Source organism: Helianthus annuus, chromosome 5, assembly GCF_002127325.2.
Source record: "Helianthus annuus cultivar XRQ/B chromosome 5, HanXRQr2.0-SUNRISE, whole genome shotgun sequence".
Lineage (NCBI taxonomy): Eukaryota > Viridiplantae > Streptophyta > Magnoliopsida > Asterales > Asteraceae > Helianthus > Helianthus annuus.
Genome location: NC_035437.2, coordinates 158100551 through 158122883, shown reverse-complemented (window position 1 = coordinate 158122883; position 22333 = coordinate 158100551). Strand labels below are relative to the sequence as shown.

The 22333-nt window shown below is 36.0% G+C and overlaps 1 protein-coding gene and 1 long non-coding RNA gene across 4 annotated transcripts; both read right to left on the bottom strand.

Moving 5' to 3' along the window:
• Window positions 1-3213: 3213 nt before the first annotated feature.
• LOC110941715 lies at window positions 3214-12158 on the bottom strand. Of its 3 annotated transcripts, none has more exons than XM_022183374.2 (28): window positions 11931-12157; window positions 11625-11823; window positions 11224-11336; window positions 10985-11095; window positions 10707-10853; window positions 10335-10619; window positions 10103-10257; window positions 9899-10020; window positions 9715-9806; window positions 9424-9625; window positions 9281-9335; window positions 9043-9191; window positions 8337-8407; window positions 8090-8263; window positions 7409-7480; window positions 7227-7325; window positions 7054-7143; window positions 6896-6971; window positions 6702-6795; window positions 5740-5809; window positions 5122-5301; window positions 4739-4861; window positions 4578-4661; window positions 4268-4452; window positions 4048-4186; window positions 3901-3960; window positions 3674-3778; window positions 3214-3584 (listed from the first exon to the last, which is right to left on the bottom strand). In XM_022183374.2, the coding sequence occupies exons 1-28, from the start codon at window positions 12015-12017 to the stop codon at window positions 3471-3473; spliced, it is 3453 nt and encodes a 1150-aa protein (XP_022039066.1). In that variant the 5' UTR covers window positions 12018-12157; the 3' UTR covers window positions 3214-3470. The 3 variants fall into 3 exon arrangements, with proteins under 3 accessions (XP_022039066.1, XP_022039067.1, XP_035846204.1); XM_022183375.2 differs by having other exon boundaries at window positions 10341-10619; XM_035990311.1 differs by lacking the exon at window positions 10985-11095 and having other exon boundaries at window positions 11931-12158.
• A 5209-nt stretch (window positions 12159-17367) lies between these two features.
• On the bottom strand, window positions 17368-19710 carry LOC110939344. Its single transcript, XR_002592186.2, has 3 exons — window positions 19492-19710; window positions 17945-18034; window positions 17368-17416 (listed from the first exon to the last, which is right to left on the bottom strand). It is a non-coding gene; the product is annotated as an uncharacterized LOC110939344 (long non-coding RNA).
• Window positions 19711-22333: the final 2623 nt, after the last annotated feature.

The following is a 22333-nucleotide window of genomic DNA, read 5'->3' as shown; positions in this document are numbered from 1 at the left end:
AAAACGAAAACGATGATAAGACCGCAATTTTGGGCTCAGGGCAAAACTGTAATTTTTCAGGACTAATGAGCCAGTGTTAGGTAGCTCCTTGACACGAAAAAAAAATAAATCGAGTAAACCAATTAAAACAAAAAACCTTTATTGTTTTGCTAAAAAAACTAAAAGTCTAAAACGATGAGAAAAACGTAACTTTTAACTGAAGACGAAATCATAATTTTAATTCAGAGATAAATCGTAAATTAAATGGACCAATAGGGGAGTGTCAGGAAGCTGCCGGCATGCTGTAATTTTGCACTGGCTGCAAAATTGTAATTTCACCAAGGAAACAAACAAAAACGATGGGCAAAATGTAAATTTAAGTTGAGGGCAAAATCGTAACTTGGCTGTGAGAAAAAAAAACTAATGGCAAAAAAAATCGTAATTGTGAATTGAGGGCAAAATTGGAATTTTTAGCTGGAAGCACAAGCGTAAATTTATTTTTAAGTGGGGGTAAAAACATAATTTTGAACTGATGGCAAAATCGTAATTTTAAAGGAAAAAAACTAATGGCAAAACTGTAAATTGAAACGGGGCAAAATCGTAATTTTTAACTGGGAACAAAATTGAAATATTTAGCTGGGAGTAAAAGCGTAAATTTATTTTTAAGTGGAGGCAAAAACATAATTTTGAACTGATGGTCAGGCAGCTGCCTAGCACTATTCCCTCCCCCGCCCATTTAGCCCAATAGAGGGAAAGTACTATTGGCTTTGTAGATATTGAATGAATATGTGAGTTCTTTTTTTTTTTTTCAAAAAAGAGAGTGTTACTGGAAACTTTTTTTTATAAAAATGCATGATTTGAAAAATATTTATTAAAATGATGTTTTTACTTTATTTTGAGTAAATTATCAAAATGGTCTCTAAGGTTTGGTCACTTTTATTCAAAACTCAAACCTTTTGAATCTGGGTCCCTGTGGTTTCAATTCTGTTGCCATTTTCATCCAAAAGTAAAATATAGTTAGATTTTTCAGTTAACATCCAGTTTTTTTTTTTTTTTCCTCCTTTTTAACGAAGGGCAAAATGGTCAGATTTTTTTAATTTGTTATAATAAAATATTAAAAGACCATTTTGCCCTTCATTAAAATGAAGGGAAAAGATAGAAAAGCTGGATGATAACTGAAAAATTTAACCAGATTTTGATTTTGGATGAAAATGACAACAAAATTGAAACCACGAGGACTCAGATTCAAAAGGTTTGAGTTTTGGACTAAAGTGGTTAAAGTGACCAAACCTTTAGGACCATTTTGACAGTTTACTCATTTATTTTTTAACTACTCTATTATAATTCTTTTTTAGTTTGATATTCAGTCAACCTATTATCATATTTTTTTATTCATCATCTCATTTTAGTTTTTTTTTTAACTAATTATATCAGAATTATTTCTTTTTATTTCTAGTCAAACCATGTAAAAATGATGTTCCATCTTAGACTCTTAACTATATGTTTGATTCCTATATTTAAATAGTTGTTTTTGGCTTTCATAAATAACAGAGTTAATTTTTTTTATTTCTAATCAAACCATGTTAAAAATAATAGGTTGACCGAATAAAAAGTAAAATAAAAGAAAAGTAAAAAAGTAAGCTAAAAAAATAAATAAATGAAAAACACCTATTTTGGTAAATATTTTTCAAATCACCCATTTTGATTAATATTTTTTCCACCAACACCCTTTTGGGAAAAAACTCTCAATATATTATCAATAAGTATGTAGGGCCCGCACTTTGCGGCGGGATTGTTAAACCATACAAAAGTAGACGTAAAAACGTAGAAGTACGCACATGTATTTAGACGGAAATGTAAAACATAAAAAAGAATAACTAAGTCGACCTTCGAGCGTTGGAGCTGTTAAATCGCAAAAAAAAAAAAAAAAAAAAAAAAAAAAAAAAAAAAAAAAACCCATTAAACCACAAACGTGTCTTGCAGCTTATACCGAGTCTAAGAAAAGAAAAGGAAAATCACACAAAAAGAATGACCAACAAAACACAATTTATAACCACATACATGTATGAGCAGAAAGGCTGGAAATAATGACCTTTAACATTTTTCCACATGTAATATAAATTGTATGGATATAAGGCGGATCCACGAATATTTTCCACCGGGTTCCTTTTGGTAGATTCTCACTAATTTTTTCCAAATCATATAAGGTTTCCACTAATTTTTTCCATTTTTTTTTCAAACCAAGGGGGTTCCCGGGAACCCCCCAAAACACCCCTGGATCCGCCCCTGATTACCATAATTACATGTTATTCAATAGTTATTCATTGAGATAAAACAGATGGTATGATATCGTTTGTGCTAGTTGTGAATGCTTTTTAGTCAGGTGTCATTTAAAATTCAGTTATTGAGGTGTTATTGACATATCTTTCGAGAGTCGTATTGCAATAATTCATGACCTTAGCTACATGTATGAGCCGTTTTTCCCTCGCCTTACGATGATATACGATTGCCATTACATGAAGCTCTACATGTCGATCGTCCATTATTGATGGTTTGAGGGGTACAAAGTTGTTAGGGATGTCACATTCGAGCATTCAACTGATCAATGATGTGATTTTATTCTACCATCGATAAAAGCCTTTTGAGGAACTAATAACCCAACGGCTACAATCTAGTGCAACCGTTGTTTAACCAAAATAAAGGATTTTGAGGAACTAATAACCCAACGGCTACAATCTAGTGCAACCGTTGTTTAACCAAAATAAAGGAAGGCTATGCGGCCATTTTCGGCAAGAACATTTTTGGATTAACCAAGTCAACGAGATCCTTCTTACCTTTGCGGCTCTCTCATCGAATGTAGATTTGTATTAGCCAATGTCGACAATTGTCCATATCTTTTATGCACCTTCGTCGTTGACCAAGATATATTTTTATGAATATGTTGTGCCATCATCAGTGACAGCTTGAAAGTGTCACAAAGCATTCACTCTAAAACATTCACTAAAACAGCATCTACCACGTTTGTTAGATGGATCACCTAAATTTCGTGCAACAATACACGAACAACTGCAGTTTACCTACATAGGACAATTACATTAAAAAAAGCCAAATGTGTTGACACAATGGCATTAAAAAATGAAAAGAAAAGAAAGAAAGCTAATGTGTTATAAGTTATGCACAAGGTTGATATAACTTATAATTGTAACCGAATTTATGTTGAATTAAACTAACAAAAAAAAAAAAAGAAAGTGTCCTCAAAATTACCACAAAGGGAGATGGAGGGAGAAACAAAACAAAAGCTGATGCAGCAGCCCTAACCAACCAACATCTGCCTTTATGCCACCTCACAAAATACTACTTTCAGTAGATACAACAAATGGCAGAAAAAGTAAATTTAAGTTTTTAACAAAAGAAAAAAAGTGCCTATACTTTCATTGTACAAACATGATGGCGATTTTCACATGTTATTCTCCTCTGTTTATTAGAACTCATCACATGAAGTAGCTCAACGCTTTCGTTCTTCTAGAACCTCCCTCTCCGTAGAGCTCATTCCATTGCACAAGCTCGTTCATGTTTACAGATTCCGAAGACACACTGGCACAAACCTATAAAAATCGTGGATCCAGGTTACGTTTTATCAAACAGGTAAAAATAAAAGGCTACAAAAAACTAGTCAAAGGGGTGTGTTGTTTACCTGTTCATGAGCAAATTTAAAGTCTTCTAAATTTAAAGGCCGAATATCGGAACTTTCATTCAACGGTGGAGCAGGTTTGCCTTCTGCTATAGCTGCAGCACGTTCCTGCCATCAAAGCAAAAATATATATATATATATATATATATATATATATATATATATATTAAAAACTTCATTCATAACAAAATCATTCACATTTTGCATCATAAAACGTAACATATATATACCTTTTTTTCCTTTTCTATGATCTCTCTAATTGGGCGATGAGCCGCAGTTACACATAGATTCTGCAATTGAAGATATCGGAAAAATAAGGTTGTTTCCAGCTTTTTACAGCATTCAAGAATATAACACAAAAAAGTAGAAATATAAACCTTAAGATCGCTTCCGGAATATCCCTCGGTCATGTTTGCCACTGCATCCAAATCCATATCTGGAGACAAATCCTCTTTTGCTAGTATGACCTTTAATATCTTTGCTCTATTGGGAGCATCTGGTAAATTCACCATCAATCTGAAAAGAAAAAAAAAACATTAAAAATATCCGTTTTCACATGTTATGGACCGAATCATAAAGAATCGGAACGTATTTTACCTACGTGGAAGCCTTCTAATGACTGCTTCGTCAAGATCATAAGGTCTGTTTGTGGCTGCAAGAACAAGAACTCGTTCTGTGTCTTTTGTGCGCAAACCGTCCCAATTTACCATAAACTCGTTTTTCATCTTACGCATGGCTTCATGTTCCCCGGGATTCTCCCTCCGCCCCAACATGCTATCCACCTTCAAGTATCAATTAAAGTATGTTTTATTCATTAGTTTATTAAAGATACAATTATAATAATAATAATAATAATATAATAATAATAATAATAATAATACGAAAATGAAATATATCATAACCGTACTTCGTCCACAAAAACAACACTGGGAGAAATTTTGCTGGCCAACGTAAAAACCGCCTTGACGTACTTCTCACCCTCACCAAACCACTGATTAATAGAAAATAAAAATACATGAGTAACAGATTTGTTAATGAAGTAATTTAATTGTAAATAATAATATTGACCTTTGATGTAATGCTTGACATGGATATGTTTATGAAGTTAGCACCAGCTTCCGTAGCCACAGCCTTAGCCAACATCGTCTTTCCGGTTCCAGGTGGCCCGAACAGAAGAATACCCTTGCATGGCTGTAATTTCAAAACGAATATCAGATCTCAGTTTTATTCCAAAAACATTTTTATATTTACATGCCTTATAGCCATGTCAGATCAGTATGCATAAGACGAAGAACGTAATTTCTATCCTGTTGACATCATTGACTTTCTGGTCAACGTTGACTTTTTCTAGCGTTGGCATTTTCACCATAGGTGATTTTTCTGTTTTGGCCTAAACAGACGACTAAAAAACTGACAAAATTCAAGAAAAATATATAAAGACGGAGCGTAACCTTGGTTAATTGGCCTTTACAGAAAAGCTCAGGCCTTTGTAGAGGGAGCATAACCAACTCCTTTAAAGTATCCTTGACTTTTTCTAGGGCTCCAATATCATCAAACGTAACTCCAATGTCACTAGGGGGTATGACATCAGCCAGCAGTCTTTTCTCAAATTCATTTTCAGTAACAACATCCTGCAAGTGTGTAAGTATTATATTCATTTTCTCAAACATTACCATAGTTGTTAATGGCGAACAGCGACAGTTACCTGTATGCTACATAGCGAATAGCGACAAATAGCGGGTGCTATTTCATAAATACCGATACACTAGAAAAAAAATTCAAATTTTTTTATATGTATAATTGTATATTATACCAAAATACCCTGATATACGCTATTTTCCATGTATTTTAAACAAAAACCTAAAATCCAGCTATTTTATAGCTATATTTAATCGCTATTTAAATTTAAAATAAAAAACTGAAATCCCGCTATTTATGGCTACATACCTTGTAGTGAGTGACCTTTGACCTATACGCTACGCTATTCGCTATAGCGACCGCTATTGACAACTATGAACACGGTATGCAATGTATTTCAATAATCAACAAAAGCAAATCACTAAAATCACCTTGAGAGACTTCTTTAGGCTCTTGGATTCATTATGAATTGCATGGAGAATTTCAACACCATATTGTATACTGCCAAGTGGTAATGTTAATCGATCAATAAGTACATATTCCCAATACAAACAAATGGGAACATAAAAATGTAGGTCTGTAAACGAACCGAACGTTCAACGAACAGTTCGTGAACCGTTCGACGGGAAGTTCGTTTATGTTCGTTCGATAAGCTCAACGAACGAACACGAACAAAGGTCTCGTTTGTTCGACTGCGTTCGTGAACGTTTCGTAATATGTTTAGTTACGTTCGTTCATGTTCATTCGTTTACGTTTGTTCGTGTTCGTTTGATTATACTAAAAAATATAATAAATAATAAACCTTTTATCTAAACATATTGAAAATTTGGAAGTTAGCTAAAATTTGGAAAAATTATGTCTTTAGTTAAACCTTTTATCTAAACATAATAAATAATAAACCTTTTATCTAAACATATTCAAGACATTTTTTGGAAAAATTATGTCTTTAGTTAAACTTTGAATAATTATATCAAAGTAATTCTGGATAATTATGTCTAAGTTAGTTAAACTTGATTCATCGTTTGGTGGTTATAGTAGACTTGTGTTTTGATTTATCATTTGATGGTCGTATTTAACCACTGATGTTCAATGTTTAAGGTTAACATTGTTTTTATTTTTTATTTTCAAGTTAAATGTTTGTTTACGTTCACTTTTATTCACTTGCGTTCGTTTCTGTTCAAGACTAGTGTTCATGAACTGTTCGCGAACGACTGAATTTCCTTAACGAACAAACACGACCATAAACTTATACTCGGTATGCGTTCGTGAACAGTTCACGAACATGTTAATTTCCTTAACGAACGAACACGAACATGGCCTTGTTCGTGTTCGTTCGGTTCGATTACAGCCCTACAAAAAAGGAATACACTTTAGTTTCATTTATTTCATCTACCTCTCGGTTGAAAGAACAATTCTTGCATCTGGATCGGCTTCAGCGTGTAGCATTAGATGATGGCTTAAAGCCCATCCTACAACCTTCTCAGAACCTATAATTAAATTAAGTTAAACATCAATTTCTGTTAAGATAGAAAAATATTTTACACGTAAAGCATGTTCCTGCAATAGAAGAGAAAAAGCTGAACATACCTTCATTTGTAAGCAACTGATCCTTGATGCACAATGTCTCCAGCCCGTCACATTCTAATCCAGTGCGGTTTAAAACCTACATAGTAATTTGTAAACCATTATGTGCCCACAAAATTCACATGAACATTAGTAATTGATAGATAATGGAAGTTGCTTACATTACGTAGATGATTAAGATTTCCCTTCATTTTTAAAGTTTCAGCATCCTGATCCAGTTGTTGTTTCCAGCTAGCAAGGAGATTCTCATCCTGCATAAGCTCTCACAATTTAAAGTTAAAAAAAAAATAGAAACGGTCACGACAAAAAATCAATGAGGATTTAGGGCACAAACCTGAGGCATGTGAATGGCCACTTTATTTGGAAAAAGTTTTGTTAAAAGCTTTGTTGATTTCGGAACCTCTTTCCCCCTTTCATGTAATCTTCCGATATCCTGAAAACCGTACAATTCTCTTTCAAAACGCTTTTAACTGTATTTTATCCAAATAAGAAAAAGATTATAAGAAAAAACATTACCGGAAGATTAAAGTCGAGCAAAGCGGTTTGGTTGCTGCCGAATTTTGTGAAAAGTAGACCACCAGGATGCGCCTGCAATAAAAGCAAATTAAACGCCATAACTAAAAGCTATACGTCTATATAAGGGTGTGAATTTCTGACACGACCGGATCCTAACACGAAATTCGTGAGTTTTGGTTTGCTCTAAACGGGTTCGGATCAGTTTCAGGTTGAACCTGCGAACCCGTTTAGCTAAACGGATCAGGTTCAGGTCAACCGGTCGGGTTGGTGGGTTGACCCGTTTAACCCATTTATATTATATTATATTTTTACAATTTGTTTTATGTCATAAATTAAATTGGGTGTGTATTATATGCCATAATTATAACTTAAAAGGAGATATTGACATAAGATTGTTAATTTAAATGTAATTGTATTATATACATTTGTATTTCTTTTAGTTAATTTTAATATTAATATATTAATTTCCAGAAAAAAAATAAAAAATAAATAAACAATTTCGGGTTGAACGGGTCGTGTTCGGGTCAACCTGTGAATATTCGGGTCGTGTTCAGGTTCATATGTATGACACTATTTTCGGGTTCGGGTCGGGTTGAACCCACAAACACGACCTCCACGTCTATACGACTTCAAATGGACTCTGGAAAACCAAAAACGGGTGATTTTGAATAATAATATTACCTTTTCTTTGCGATTGTCGGTGTGAGTTTGTGAACCGATTACAACAACATTGTCTGGGAGTTTATCGAGCCAATCTCGGAATGTTGAATACGCTTCTGAGCTCCCAACGATGGATTTCTCGGCATCTTTCATGAATAGAATGAACGGAATATTCCTACTCTCAGTGGATACAACCTGCCAGATAAAGAAATAAAATTACTTTTTTGAGGCTACAAAGAATAAACAAAACTAAAATAAGAAAGCCTGCCTCAAACAAGGTGCTGATGACTAATTTATCAAGATCTTGTACACCCGTTGAATCCAAACGGAGTTCATTAGCTGGTAGACATAAAAAGCATTATAAACACCACATCAGAGGAGGAGAAGATGCCAACAAAAACAAGCCAATTCAAGCTTTAGTGCATATAGAATAGGGGTGCTAAATGGGTCGTGTTTCATGGGTTGGCGGATTCATCCTGACCCGAACACGACCCGAACCCAAAAATTGTGTCATACATATGAACCCGGGCACAACCCGGGTATTCGCGGATTGACCCGAACACGACTCTTTCAACCCGAATTTTTTTATTTTTTATTTTTTTCCGCAAATGATGAATATATTAAAATTAAAATTTACTAAAAACACAAATGTATATAATACTATACATTTTTTAAGTATAAAATCTGATGTCAATTTCTCTTTTTAAGTTATAATTATGGCATAAAATATGCACCTAATTTAATTTTTGACATAAAACATGTTGTAATAAAATATAATATAAATGGGTTTAACGGGTCAACCCGCCAACCCAACCAGGTTGACCCGAACCGACCCGTTTAGCTAAACGGGCTCGCGGGTTCAACCTGAAACTGGCCCAAACCCGTTTAAGACTAGACCCAAACCCGCAAATTTCGTGTTAGGTTCGTGTCATGTCAGAAATTCACACCCCTAATATAGAATATTATTAAATTACCTGAACAGAAATATCCATAACCACCATCACAGTGTCCACCCATATCAACCCCATCGGTAATTGGTTTGTCAAACTTGACACCGATTTTCGAGAGCGGATTGTCTTCAAACGGTAAAAGAACCCTCCCGCGGGCCCCAGAAGTTGGACCTCTAAGTTCAAGAAACATAACAACCACAAAAATAAATGAGAAAGCCAATCAAATAAATGAGATTTGCAGCAAGCGGAAACTGAATTGTACCTTGAAGTTGACGAAGAAGGGTGTAAGCCTCCACCTATAAACTTTACTCTATCACCTACACAATTGTACATCATTTTGTTATAAAATGAAATAACCGAAACAAACAAAAATCAAGCAAATTCATTTTGTTTGGAGTAGCATACCCAATTTAAACGTGGGGCTTTTGGAGGGTCCTACAGCTGGAGAAACAGAGTCAACATCCATTTTGTTTTGCGAGTCAACGGGAAAAGAAGGATTATTTTCATTTCCCACAACATCTGATTCACTAGGGTTACTTGTATTGCCTGTTAACAGAGGAGTGGACCTAGAACTTTGTTTCAATTGCTCAGCTTTCGATGACGAACCCTATAAACAATTCAATCAAATAAATCTCTTTTTTTCAGATTTAATACTATAAGTAATTAATCGTAGTAATCAGATAGATTAAGTCTTACGCCAAGAAACATATTGCTATCGAATATAAGCAACTTGGCACCGTAATAATACGCAAGTGCCTTTGCTAGCATCTCCTGATAAATTTCAGAATCTGAAAAGGGGTTTAGAATGAAAAATTGTAAAATGAATAAAGATGTAAACTTTAAATCGACAAATGATAAAGATGTAAAACTGAAAACATACTTGTGGGACCCGAAAGCAAGATTCTGGGATTCACTGTAGAAAGGTCGGAAGCGTATTTAACTTGGTCTCTATGCTTCAAGTGTATATAAGAAGCTGCAATAAGCACGTTTTTTGTGTTCTCGCTGCATAAAGATGTCGGATTGTCAAAAACACTTCACTAACATAACAAAATGGTGAAAACACAAAACCTTAAACACTACAAACCTTAAATAATACGGGAATTCGTCGAAAGAAACTCCAACTTCACACCCGTCGATAATAGCAGCAAGAATCTCTTCCTTCAATATTGCAGATCTTACAGACGTTCCTGATGTTGATGCAGAGAGTGAATCCCTGTTCCAATCTCTTGTTTCCAGTGGCTGTTGTAAAAATATATTGTATTCATCAACACAATCAAAAATGTTAAAAAATCGTTGAATAAGTAACTGAAACGTACACTTACAGATTTAAGAGGTGTGACTTTGCCTATCGCTCCGATTTCAGTATTTGTAGCTGAATTTACTTCTAAACCATCGATCTCATCATCAGGATTAGCGGTTTCAATATTAGTTTTAGGTGCAGCTTGAACAGCAGGCTTCAAACGAGATAAATCCGATCGCAGATTTGATAAAGATGCCAAAATAGATGCACCTGCAACTGCTGACGGGTCCCCTGCACGTCTTTCAATATGCAGTACTTTTCTATGTCTTCTTAACAAGACATCAGGCAGTTGCTGAAAAATCTATGGGAAAAAAAGTTAAGAAAAATCTTGAAACGAAAGTAACAAATAATGCATTTAAACAAAATATTTATGCTAAAAGAAGGATACATAAGCATGATTTCCGAAAGAGCCAAAAACGACTTCATCTCCTGATCTCAAAACGCAACTTGTACCCTTTTTTATAACCCTCCCGTTAACATAAACGTATCCCTTGCTTCCTTTGCTTTCAAGCACCGCCATAGAACTGCCTTCGCACTGATCATGTCGACAAACAATAAGTATTCATACTGCAAATAACAATCCTAAAATTCATGTGAAATGTTTCTGCTTAATGTGATGTGAATCCCTAAACGGGTGGCATGAAATATTAGTATATTACCCAATACCTCATTGAGCCTGATACTGCAAAGAACCGCGCTTACATCCTTAATCACAACATTTGCATTCTTGTTTGACCCGATTAAAAAGGTTGGCGTATAAGCAGTCATGCTTTGGTTCTGCAAGAAACAATGCATGCATATCATCTAGTCATTCGATAAATATTCAAGAAACTTAACTTACGCGTTTTAACAGATTTCATTTAAATTATAAATAAAACGCATTTTTAACAGTGAGTACTACTAACCAGTGAAGTCTGAGCAAGAAGCCTGCACCAAGGTCTCGCGATTTCAGACCTTTGATAATGCGTCTTCCATGAAGTAACTGCCCGCGGTTTCTCCGTTAAAACCGGCACCGACCCTTCAACAAAACCAATACAAAGACTTAGCTTCAAATCTTTTAACCACAATGAAGTTAGCAGACATGCAGACCGCCAAGGCATGTGCTATACTGTTATAGAAACCTAATTTTCTTCTAAACCCTAACTAATCCTATAACTGAACTCATTGACTCATCTACAGTTGTTAACATCCACAACCACAAGTGGTATATCAAATTCAACAAATGCACAACAAGAAACACTTACAGTAACGAACATGCAATCAATTAATTAACAACTATATAACAAAAGTTACAAAAACAGACTACCTTGAGCGACCGGAGTGACGACGGAAGCCTCAGCCTTAACGGCAGTAACATCCTGGCCTTCTTTCCGATGAGAACTTCCGGCAGCGTTTTCCGGCGGATCCACAGGCTCTGGCGAGCTTAATTCTTTGAAATTCTCCACAACAGGCGGTTGTGAGGGTTCCTGAGGCGTCGATTTCTCCGATGCGCCTCCATTATCAACCTGCAAACATGCAATTGAACCAAATTGAAGCCAAATTGAAGCGAAATTGAAACGAAATTGAAGCGAAATTGCATGGAAATGAAGAAAGATGTGAAGAAATTGAAGACCTTTGGGCGTTTGGGGGAAGGGGGTTTGTGTTGGTCTGGAGAAGATGATCGCTTGGATACAGATCCACTGCGACGGGTAGACACCATATCTTTGAGCTTCTTCTTCTTCTTCGTCCTCTCTTCTAGAGAGAGAAACGAACAGAATGAATGAGAGAGAGAGAGAGTCTTTAGAGAGAGAGAGAGAAACCGAATAAGAGCAAAAATGTTATTGTTTCTTGAATATGGTGAGTGGAAATAATAAACAAGAAATGTGTGGGTATATATAGGTGATTTTGTTTGAGTAGTAGACGTTGGATTTACTAGTTTTGCATGCCTACCTCTTGTTCAAGATTTACACTTAACACTTGTGCTCTCATTGTTTGTTGTATTTGAGGTGCTTTTTTAAATTTCAAATTTTGATTTTTGATTATTTTGATAACCTAAAAAGTTTGATTTAAATAACCTCTCTCAATTTTTATCATTGGTTGATATCACTCTCAATTTTTTATTTATACATCACTGTCAACTTAGTTTCATTTGGTACTCCCAAGTTAATTGAATCCTAACTTATTTAGTTTTGTTTGCCGATGAGACACTTTGTTTGGTGACGTCATATCAATTGACACGGCATTTTTTATTACATGGCATCTAACATCAACTAACTAGGTTAGGATTCAATTAGTTTGAGAGTGGCAGAAAAAAATAAGTTGAGAGTGGTGTGGTACAGATCGAAAGTGGGAAGTGATATTGGTCAAGTGATGAAAGTTTGGGCTATTTAAATTTAGAGTTAACTGCCATTTTTGTCCCTGTGGTTTGTTCACTTTTGTCATTTCAGACTAATTTTCAAAAATGCACTAGTTTCCTCCTTGACATACTGGAAACGTGTCACTTCAGTCCAAAAATTAAAACCCAGTTAATTCAGACAGGTTAAATGAAGGGTATTATTGTCAATTCGTAAAATAAGGTGAAAATAAAAGATATATGAATTGACAATAATACCCTTCATTTAACTATTCTGATCTAACTGGGTTTTAATTTTTGGACCGAAGTGGCACGTTTCCAGTATGTCAGGAAGGAAACTGATGTATTTTTGAAAATTTGGCCCAAAATGGCAAAAGTAAACAAACCACAAGGACAAAAATGACAGTTAACTCTTAAATTTAATATCCCTATATTATTATTATTATTTTTTTGTAAAGTGAACTTCATTAATGAAACCGCGGACACTACCTACTCTCCAATACGAACAGTAGAGGCTGCCAAACAAATTACATCATATACAAATAACACCAAGACTTTCAATCATTTACTATTATGTCTATTACCAAACCATAAGTAAGTTAGAGCCTTAATATAATATCCCTATATTATATTATGGAGAACAAGTTTTTTGTGATCAAATCTTTTAACATGATGAAAGGGGGACATAAATAAATCACCATAAACACAACACCTCGCATACTTTCAATGAAAAGTAGACTCCCATAATCTCTTCTATAAGCTTTTCAATCAAAGAAAAGTAAACTCTTTATATCTCTTCTATAAGCTTTCCAATTGATTTTTTAACACCTTTAAACAATTTGTAATTTCTGTATAAACCATTTCTTCTGAAATTTGCCACTGTAATACACATTGTTGTCTTCTTTTTTTTTTTTTTTTTCCTTTTTGGCTTGCATCTTTCACGCTTTGTTCAATATATGCTTGACTTAAAGACATGAGACTAAGGCTAGGATATTTAATCAGACACTAATCACCCACCATACAGACTTGACAAATAAGCATGACACTAGTACGTGGTCCGCCGATTCTTGCATATAACAACAACATGGACAATTATATTTCTAACTTGAACTCCCTGTTTTGACAGTTCATCACCCGATGGGATTTTGCTAGCCGTAACTCTCCACACGAATATGTTTGCTTTTGGGAAAGCCTAGTTGCATCAATTCATGACGAATAGGGTCGTCCTCGAGAATGATAAAAAAAAAAAAAAAAAAAAAACTTCTGAACCTTGTGCAAGACAAAAAAAATTGGGCCCCTTACCTATAATATAAACTTATCAATTATATATCCAGAAACCACAATACGACGATAACTGATTAATTGTTATAAAATAAAGAGTAAATTACAAAAATCGTCCTTTGTGTTTACATCAAATTGCAAAGTATGTCCTTTACCTTAAAAAATGACAAAAAAACGTACTTAATGTTGTCAAACCCTTGCACGTTATGTCCTTTGACTATAACTCAGTTAATTTTCATAGTTAAATCTGACCAAATGGACCCCGTATGAGGGTATTTTGGTTATTTTACCCTAATACCAAATAAATATAATCTCTCTATCCCTCTATCTCAAAACTCACTCTCTTTCCCTCAACCCCCTCTCTCTACAATCAATCTGGTGCAACCAACACCATCACACCACCTTCGCTGACGCATCACCACCGCCATTGCTACACTTCCGCTATAGCACCCATCGCAGATCTGTAAAATCTAAAAAAACATCTAAATCAGATCTAAACCCACCAACAATCTCGAACCCCATACTTCGCGATTATTTTCTTATTGGGAAACATCTTATATATCCTGCTAAAAGTTGAAAATTTTCATACATATCAATAACAAATGAATAAATCAGCTGTTATAAAAAAGTTGCATATAAAATGTTCAAGATTCTCACTCGTGAGGAACTCGTATAAAAACGTCGAGCTTGATAAAAAATCAAGTGGGGCAACTAGAAAACTAATGCAATTCATATTTACAATGTTAATCTTGATTCATTAAAACTACAATAATACATAACAGTGTTTCATGTGATATATATTCAAATGAAAAGGAATTACAAATGAAAGAGAGCGTCTTTGATGTAAAAGGGGCGTTGTTGTGGAGGGGTGTGGGTCTAGTGCATTGTTTGACACGTGGTGAGGGTGGGATTCACAAAATAATACTAAGACCACCCGTAGTGGTGAAGTTTCTGGGCGTTTTTTGGTTCGAGTACGCCCCTCCACGCCCTCATCTCCGCCCCCGTGGGCGTTTTTTTACCAAAATTGGGTTGGAGCGTTTTTTATTCCACGCCGGAGAGAACTTTGAATTGGCCAATCACATGCAAGTTTAAACATAATGCCCAATAAAGTATTTTTGATGTTTTTTTTATTTAATTTTGTTTACACCCCTTTTTTAACATAATGCCCCACAATGTCCACATTCCCACTACACCCATTTTAGAAAAACGTCTCATAATGCCCCATTGCTGACTGGGCTGCCACATAGCGCAAAACACCCAATGGTAAAGGTATTACCACTACACATGGTCTAAAAAACTAGGGGTGTGGCGTGGCTTAGCTTGGAGTGGCCAGCTATGTGGATTTTTTTTTTTTTTTGTTTAAACCATTTAAAATTTCACCCAACCAACCAAAGTCAGTCATGTCACCCAGCTCCCGCCCCACGCCAGGCTCAATACCCACGCCAAAAGGATAACGCTATGCCCAATGCCAACCAGGGGTGGAGCAGCTCGCGTTTATGAGCCAAAACGCCCCCAAACCAACGCCCACAATAGGGCTAATTTGTTCATGCCTACAGCCATAAATAAAATTGAGATGGATGGAGATGTTGGCGATGATTCTTTTAAGTTGTAATAAACCTACTGACATTTGGTTTTTTGAAGGAGAAAACAAAAAGGAAAAAAGACGCTTCAGAGGAGAGATAGGTCAATGCGACGTCAATGGCGGTTAGATCATATGGGATATTGTTTCTCAGAGCATTCCCATCCAGTCTCATATGTAGTGTGTGGGTTTTTAAAATGTAAAGAGTATAAAAAGTGGTTGTGAGTGGAGGAGAGAGAAAATATTACTGTTCATCTGTATATTTGAGGGAACACTGTTCACCCACTATAATTTTTTAATATATATTGAAAGTGGTTGTGAGTGAAAGAGAGAGAAAATTGTAATATATATTGAAAATGAGAGAGAAAAAGTATTTGTTTTTAGTGGAAATATATTGATATAGAAGTTGTTTTTTAGTGAAATGTATGTATATTTTTAGTGGATTGGATGTGAATGCTCTCATAAAGTCTGTTTGATTCAACTCCATTCTTTGTTCTTTCTTTCTCTCCATTTGATAAAAAAGGCCCCTCTTATTTACATATAACCTATATCTTATTTTCACAACCCCTATTGTGTACGGGCCGTATAACATTATACGGCCCGTATAAAATGTTTTTAATAGGAAAATTGGCAGGGAATGTTTTTTTGATTTTACTATATATGGCTCGTATATAGTTATACGGGCCGTATACATGTGTATGTGATTAGTAAACGTATACGGTTCAATGGATTTATTTTGTGAGGTTTTTTCAAACTTTTTGATGTTACCAAATGTATACGGGCCGTATAACTGTATACGGGCCGTATAACTGTATACGTGCCGTATATAAGGTTGTTTTTTCCAGTATCCCGTTTTTTCAATAAAAACACAATCATTCTAGGGTTTCTAAACTCTTTATCACCTTTAACAATGTCGATAAACGTTGATCGGAATACGCCGCTTAAATCGGAGCACAGGTAGAGTAACGTTACCGATCAGTCCGTTGATGGAAACCTTAGCGATCGCAGAGATCTTCGTGTTAGTTATTTATCGTTTCTGCTAGTTATCAGCGGGGATGGGTACAGAAACCACCAAGGATGATAATGGATTAGTTAAAGAAACCACTAGCAGAAGAAGCCGACACGCCTTCTATGATGTTTAATTCCCAAACATCATTACAAACACCACGTTTTCTTCTGCTAGTTATTCGGAATGTTTCGGATCATCTTTAGTAGTGTTTGTTTGACAACCTGATTCAGATTTAAGCAATGCACCCCTCATTTAATCTTTTTACTCATTTCTTCGACCAACCGGTTGTTCTTGTTCGGCTGTTTGGCTTTTACATTCGGTATTTACTTTTTGTTATTCGCGACCAACCGGTTTGTTAACTTAGTTTATGAACTTGTGCATTAGTGAACTTATAATGAGGTTATTACCTCCATACATGACTTCTGTGATCTATATGACTATAGGACTGTTACTATACTATGCAATATAATAAAAGACATAACTGAACTCAAAAACATAGTCGGTTAATGGTTAAAACGTTCAAAACGAAGTTTCGTTCGCACAAATAGCCCCCATTCGCGCGAAGGGTACTCCCACTCGCGCGAAGGGTACCTGCCTGTCACACCCCGATTTCCACGTGTATCACCGGTGGGCCCGGTGGGGATTACCGTGACGTAGTTGGAGACATCATAGTCAAACCACACAATATAATAATGCACAGCGGAAGCATAAAGATAATTATATTCAACTATTGTTCGTAATATCAAATGTATTACAAATAGTCGAAAGGTATCCACAGGGGATCAAATAATAATATCGAAAAGTATTGTTCAACAGACTTTGACATCTAAAGCTTGCAAGACTTGAATAATGATGCCTGGAGTAGCCAGCCTATTACGTATAGCACCTGCACTTAATCTTTTTGGAAAAATACGTCAGTTTACACTGGTAAATACACTCAACTGACTCATTTTGGAAAATGATTGAAAATTTATTTGAATGCACATGGCACAAAATATCTTTTGATTAAAATACCCAGAGGCAAGATTAATCTTTTTATAACTTGGGACAATCATAGTTATGATCTTGTATACAGTTTTACATGTTCGTTGTACGTTCAGGGCCCGATATAGAAACCGAGTCATGATTAATAGACACATCACAAGTATAGGCCCACTGAGCGTGAGATACCGTTTCCCTTATGCAACTGTTAGGTGTATGCCTACACCCCGTGCATAAGACGTGACCATTTTATAATACAATGATGTCAAGGATATCCGGGACATGGTCATTAACCCCTAAAGGCTTTTATTTCAAACAATACAGATCAAACCGGGTTACCTCAATAACTTAATCACAATCCGATTAAATATTCAATACCCGACCAAGCGGTATTATTATACCGTATCCCAAGCCCGTATAGGGAAATAAGTTAAGAGTATTTACCTGAGCTAGCTCCTGTCTTAAATAGCAAGAATAATAACTCAGCCGTATATTCTAATCAGTAGTCGCAAGTACTTTTACTGGGTTCCTAATCTGGAACGAAGGTTTCATCAACCTATTAGAATCCTAACGGGTCTTTATAATAGCCGTAGCTTAGACCGGTCAGTTTCAAAGGAATATATACGGTTTAATCGCGTGAGAGGCGAAAACCGGGAACAAGTGGTGATTTCGCCCAAACAAGTTCGAAGACTTGTTTTATATGGGTCTTATATTCACACTCTGGATTTTGGGGTCAAAACAATATGGTTTGACCCGCATCGGCTAATTCATGTAAACTAGTTACGTACGCCGAACCGTACGCGCAAAAGGCGCATCGGGTAACCGTAAGAGTCTTACGCTTGTTTCCTAAGTTAATATGCCTTAAAGAGGTTGTGGTATCAGTAGGATACCTTCCGTAATGCCCGAAATGAGTTTTTTTTTGTCCTTTATACGCCCCGTAGGGGTTTTTCGGTCATTTTAAAGATTCTTAAAGGGGTTTATGAGTTCTACAGGGAATCTGAGTTTCCCGACCAGTTTATAAAGTCTAAAATACTTTATTTATTATTTAAAATCAGTAGCAACTGGAATCGGGTCAAAAGACCTTATAGAACTCAAGTTACGGCCCAAAAGGGTATATTCGGTATTTACCGAACCGTAGCCATAACCGTAGGTTATGAGCAGGGTAAAAATGATTAAAAATCTTTAAAAATCCCCAAATATTATTTTACAACAGTAGGTAAAAGTTTTGGGGACGAAATCTTGGTTTAGGTAGGCGTTATGCTAAATGCGCTATTTAATTACCAAAGTTCCGAAATTTGCGCCATTTGGCATAACTCCTATTCTGGACCTCGGATTGACATGAAATTTTAGGGACATGCTTAGAAATCAGTAACCAAGGTCATGATCCGTTCACATGTCCGAAAACCTCGTTTAAATTTATAAAGGGCGTTACGGTCAACTTTTAGGCGATTAGCGGAAATGCGTAAAAGATTCGGACAAACAATGAACCGGTCACAGAGGGTTATACCATCATGTAACCTGGTCCTAAGAGAGTCCTAAGGCATATCTATACCTCACTAAAACGGGTCAGAACTGAAGTCAATGCAAAAGTCAAACTTTTGCGACATTCGGCTCCGAACCGGTTCAATATAGCAAATGGTCGATTCAAACGAGCGCAAACAAGTTTATATACTTAATATCATGTTTTATGAGTGTCTAAACAGGTTTCATAGCATATACATTACAGATTATGCAAGATTCGCCAAAACGACATTCTGTTGACTTTTTTAGGTGCACGTTTGACTCGACATTTGACATGGTTAGAGTGGTGATCAGGGGAAACCCTTTTAGGGGTTTATTACCCACATAAATACCAACTCATAACTACTTTTGATCCGCAATAAGACTGAGCCATTACGGATTTATTTTGAAGTCAAACCGTAGTTACGACGGTTTGGTTTCTAGTAGTTATCTAAGCATAAATCAAACTACAAAGGATCTAGACGACTTACAGAAGTTGGGTCTTGCTTAGAGTATACAGAGAAATGCTTGAGAGCCTTTAGAATGACCAGAGGAGTGTGTTTTGAGTTGTGTGTTGGTTATGAACCAAACATGCCCTTTTATAGTAAGGTTTCACAACAAATTTTGACACACAAGTCCCCCAACTAACCCCAACCTTCCAACATGTGTCCCTAGTGTTTAGGAGTTGTTTAGGGGTCACTTTGAAGGTTTAAATGCAGGTCTTGGCTTTTAGAAGGCTGAACAGCCAAGTTTAAGCATGTTTCTGCATCTGGGCGCCTGACGCGGCCCGCATGGGGGAACCATGCACCTTGTACGCGGGTCGCCTGGTTTTTAAAATCATGCGCGTATCTTAGGGGGCTCGCGGCCCGCCATCACTTACCCCAAATCTCAACGCGGGTCGCGAGAGGGTGGTTTTTCAAGGCTTTTAAATCTTTTGAAATGATTACGAGAATCTGGTAATTAATAACGAAATCTTTCGTAATCATTAACCTGACCTTTCGGGTTTTGAAGGGGTAACTTGAATATTTTATAATCATGACTAAATCTTGGTAATAATGATAAAATCTTTAGTAATAAATAATGAAATCTTTAGTATTCATCAACTTGACCTTTCGGGTTTTGAAGGGGTAACTTGAATCTTTTATAATCATGATCAGAATCTTTGTAATTAATAACCTGACCTTTCGGAACCGAAGGGGCAACCTTGCGATTTGGCCCTTGGTTATTTACAACTAAGGGCCTCGTGTTATTTATATGTATTATTCAGTCCCTTGGTTATTTTCAATATTATTAGAAAGGTTTTAACTTTTATTATTGACGCTTTTTACCCCTCGCATACGGATTTGATCATAACTTTCTCGTTTTAAAACGGAACTTCGCGAAATTTATATATTTTATTCTAGTGAGCGTATTTTACTGTTACGAAGCCTCGGGTTCGTTAAATGGTCACTCAGAGGTATAATTAAACATGTTGACACGTTTAACCCCTATAGCTTGTAATCTCTCACTTTCTTTCGCGTTTCGTTTCCGTACGATCCATGATTTATCCGTTTGAAGGTACGAGCATCATTTAGGGATACTATAAAGTATATTACCCTTGATTGACATTTATAATCCTCGAATTTACATATATTCAAGGTTTGTCAATTTTAGTCCTTCAATGCCACGTGTAAACTTAGGACACGTGTCGGCACATTATTGGACGCAAAAATTTCGAGGTGTTACATCCTCACCCCCTTAAAATAAATCTCGACCCGAGATTTACTCAAATAATTTGGGGTATTTTTCTTTCATCGTGGATTCAACTTCCCACGTATTTTCGGGATCTCTCCGGGCATCCCATTTAACCTTTACTATAGGCACATGTTTTCTTCTAAGCTTCTTCACCTGTCGGTCTTTAATTGACAAGGCTTTACCACAAACTTCAAGCTCTCATTTATACGTTCATCAGTATGAGGTATCATCAATGATCCATCGGTGAAGCATTTCTTTAGATTGCAGATGCGGAGCACATTGTGAACTCCATTGAGCTCTTCCGGTAAGTTCGACTCATAGGCGTCGGACCCGACACATTTGGTAACATTGAAAGGTCCTATGTATCTCGGGCTTAGCTTGCCTTTCTTCCAAACCGCATCACTCCAATTAATGATTCTGGGTCTACGTACTCTTCTGCCTATCTCGGGCAGACTTGAGTTGGCCTCGAGTCTGGACAATCTCGTCCGTTATTTCGAAGGCTATTTCTGGTCCTGATAGTTGGACCTTTACAACATCCGTCCAACAAACAGGCGATCTATACTTACTACCGTATATGCCTCGAAAGGCGCAGCCTTTATGCCGGTACGGTAGTTATTGTTGTAGGAGAATTCGATTAGTGGTAGGTCTCATAATAATGATGCAGTCCTAAACGGGATATGCATCTCAACCCTTCTCACCTTTCGGGAGATAAACAGGATAATCTTAGAAAGAGATAATCGAGATACAGGGAGACTACAGAGACTTTCCATATTTCAGGCTCCTGTTCCTTCATTATTGTTTGTGTTAATACGTGATATGTTTATGTTATAAGTCCATGAATTCCTTATTTCGGAACGCTTTACTTGGACAATATTATGGATATCTTCTTCGAATACTACTAGTCGATATTTGTATAATATGATCATTGGGGTAGTTCCGGGGTTCCATGTATTAACTTCCATACTGATCAGGCATGGAAATAATCTATGGGACACGCCAGTATACGCCAATCCTCATATGGTACTTTTATCAAACATAGTTTGGCATTTAAATTTATGATAAAGGTTAGGGAAAGTACTCCAGATTTCTAATGCCATTAAAACAATTTATTAGTTGCAAACCAACAACTGTTACTCTTTATCTAGATGGCCTTAATATATACTAACCATGGTATTTATAGACCATATAGGCTAATATAGTACTAACATTCTCAATGAACGTTATTTAATATATATATATTCATTATGTTTAGTCTAGGTCATGAAAGACCATAAACGGCATTTAAGGTTCGGCCGAATTCATCATTTTCTTGACAGGAGATCAAAACGTCACTTCTGTCTTTATTATATTGATGAATTTTTTTGGACAGCTCAAAAGTCTGCCACGAGGATATCAGAACAGAGTGATTTTTAATAGATACAACATCGATCTAAGATTTGTTGGAGCGTTTTCTTAGGTACAAATGACAAATTCCTATCTCATATCAAATGATTGAGATCCTAAACATGCGGAGTCAATAGTTCTCAACAAATATGATCTCTTATGGAATTATATGTGCCAGTAGTAACTATTTTCTTCATAACCGTTTGATAAGAAAGG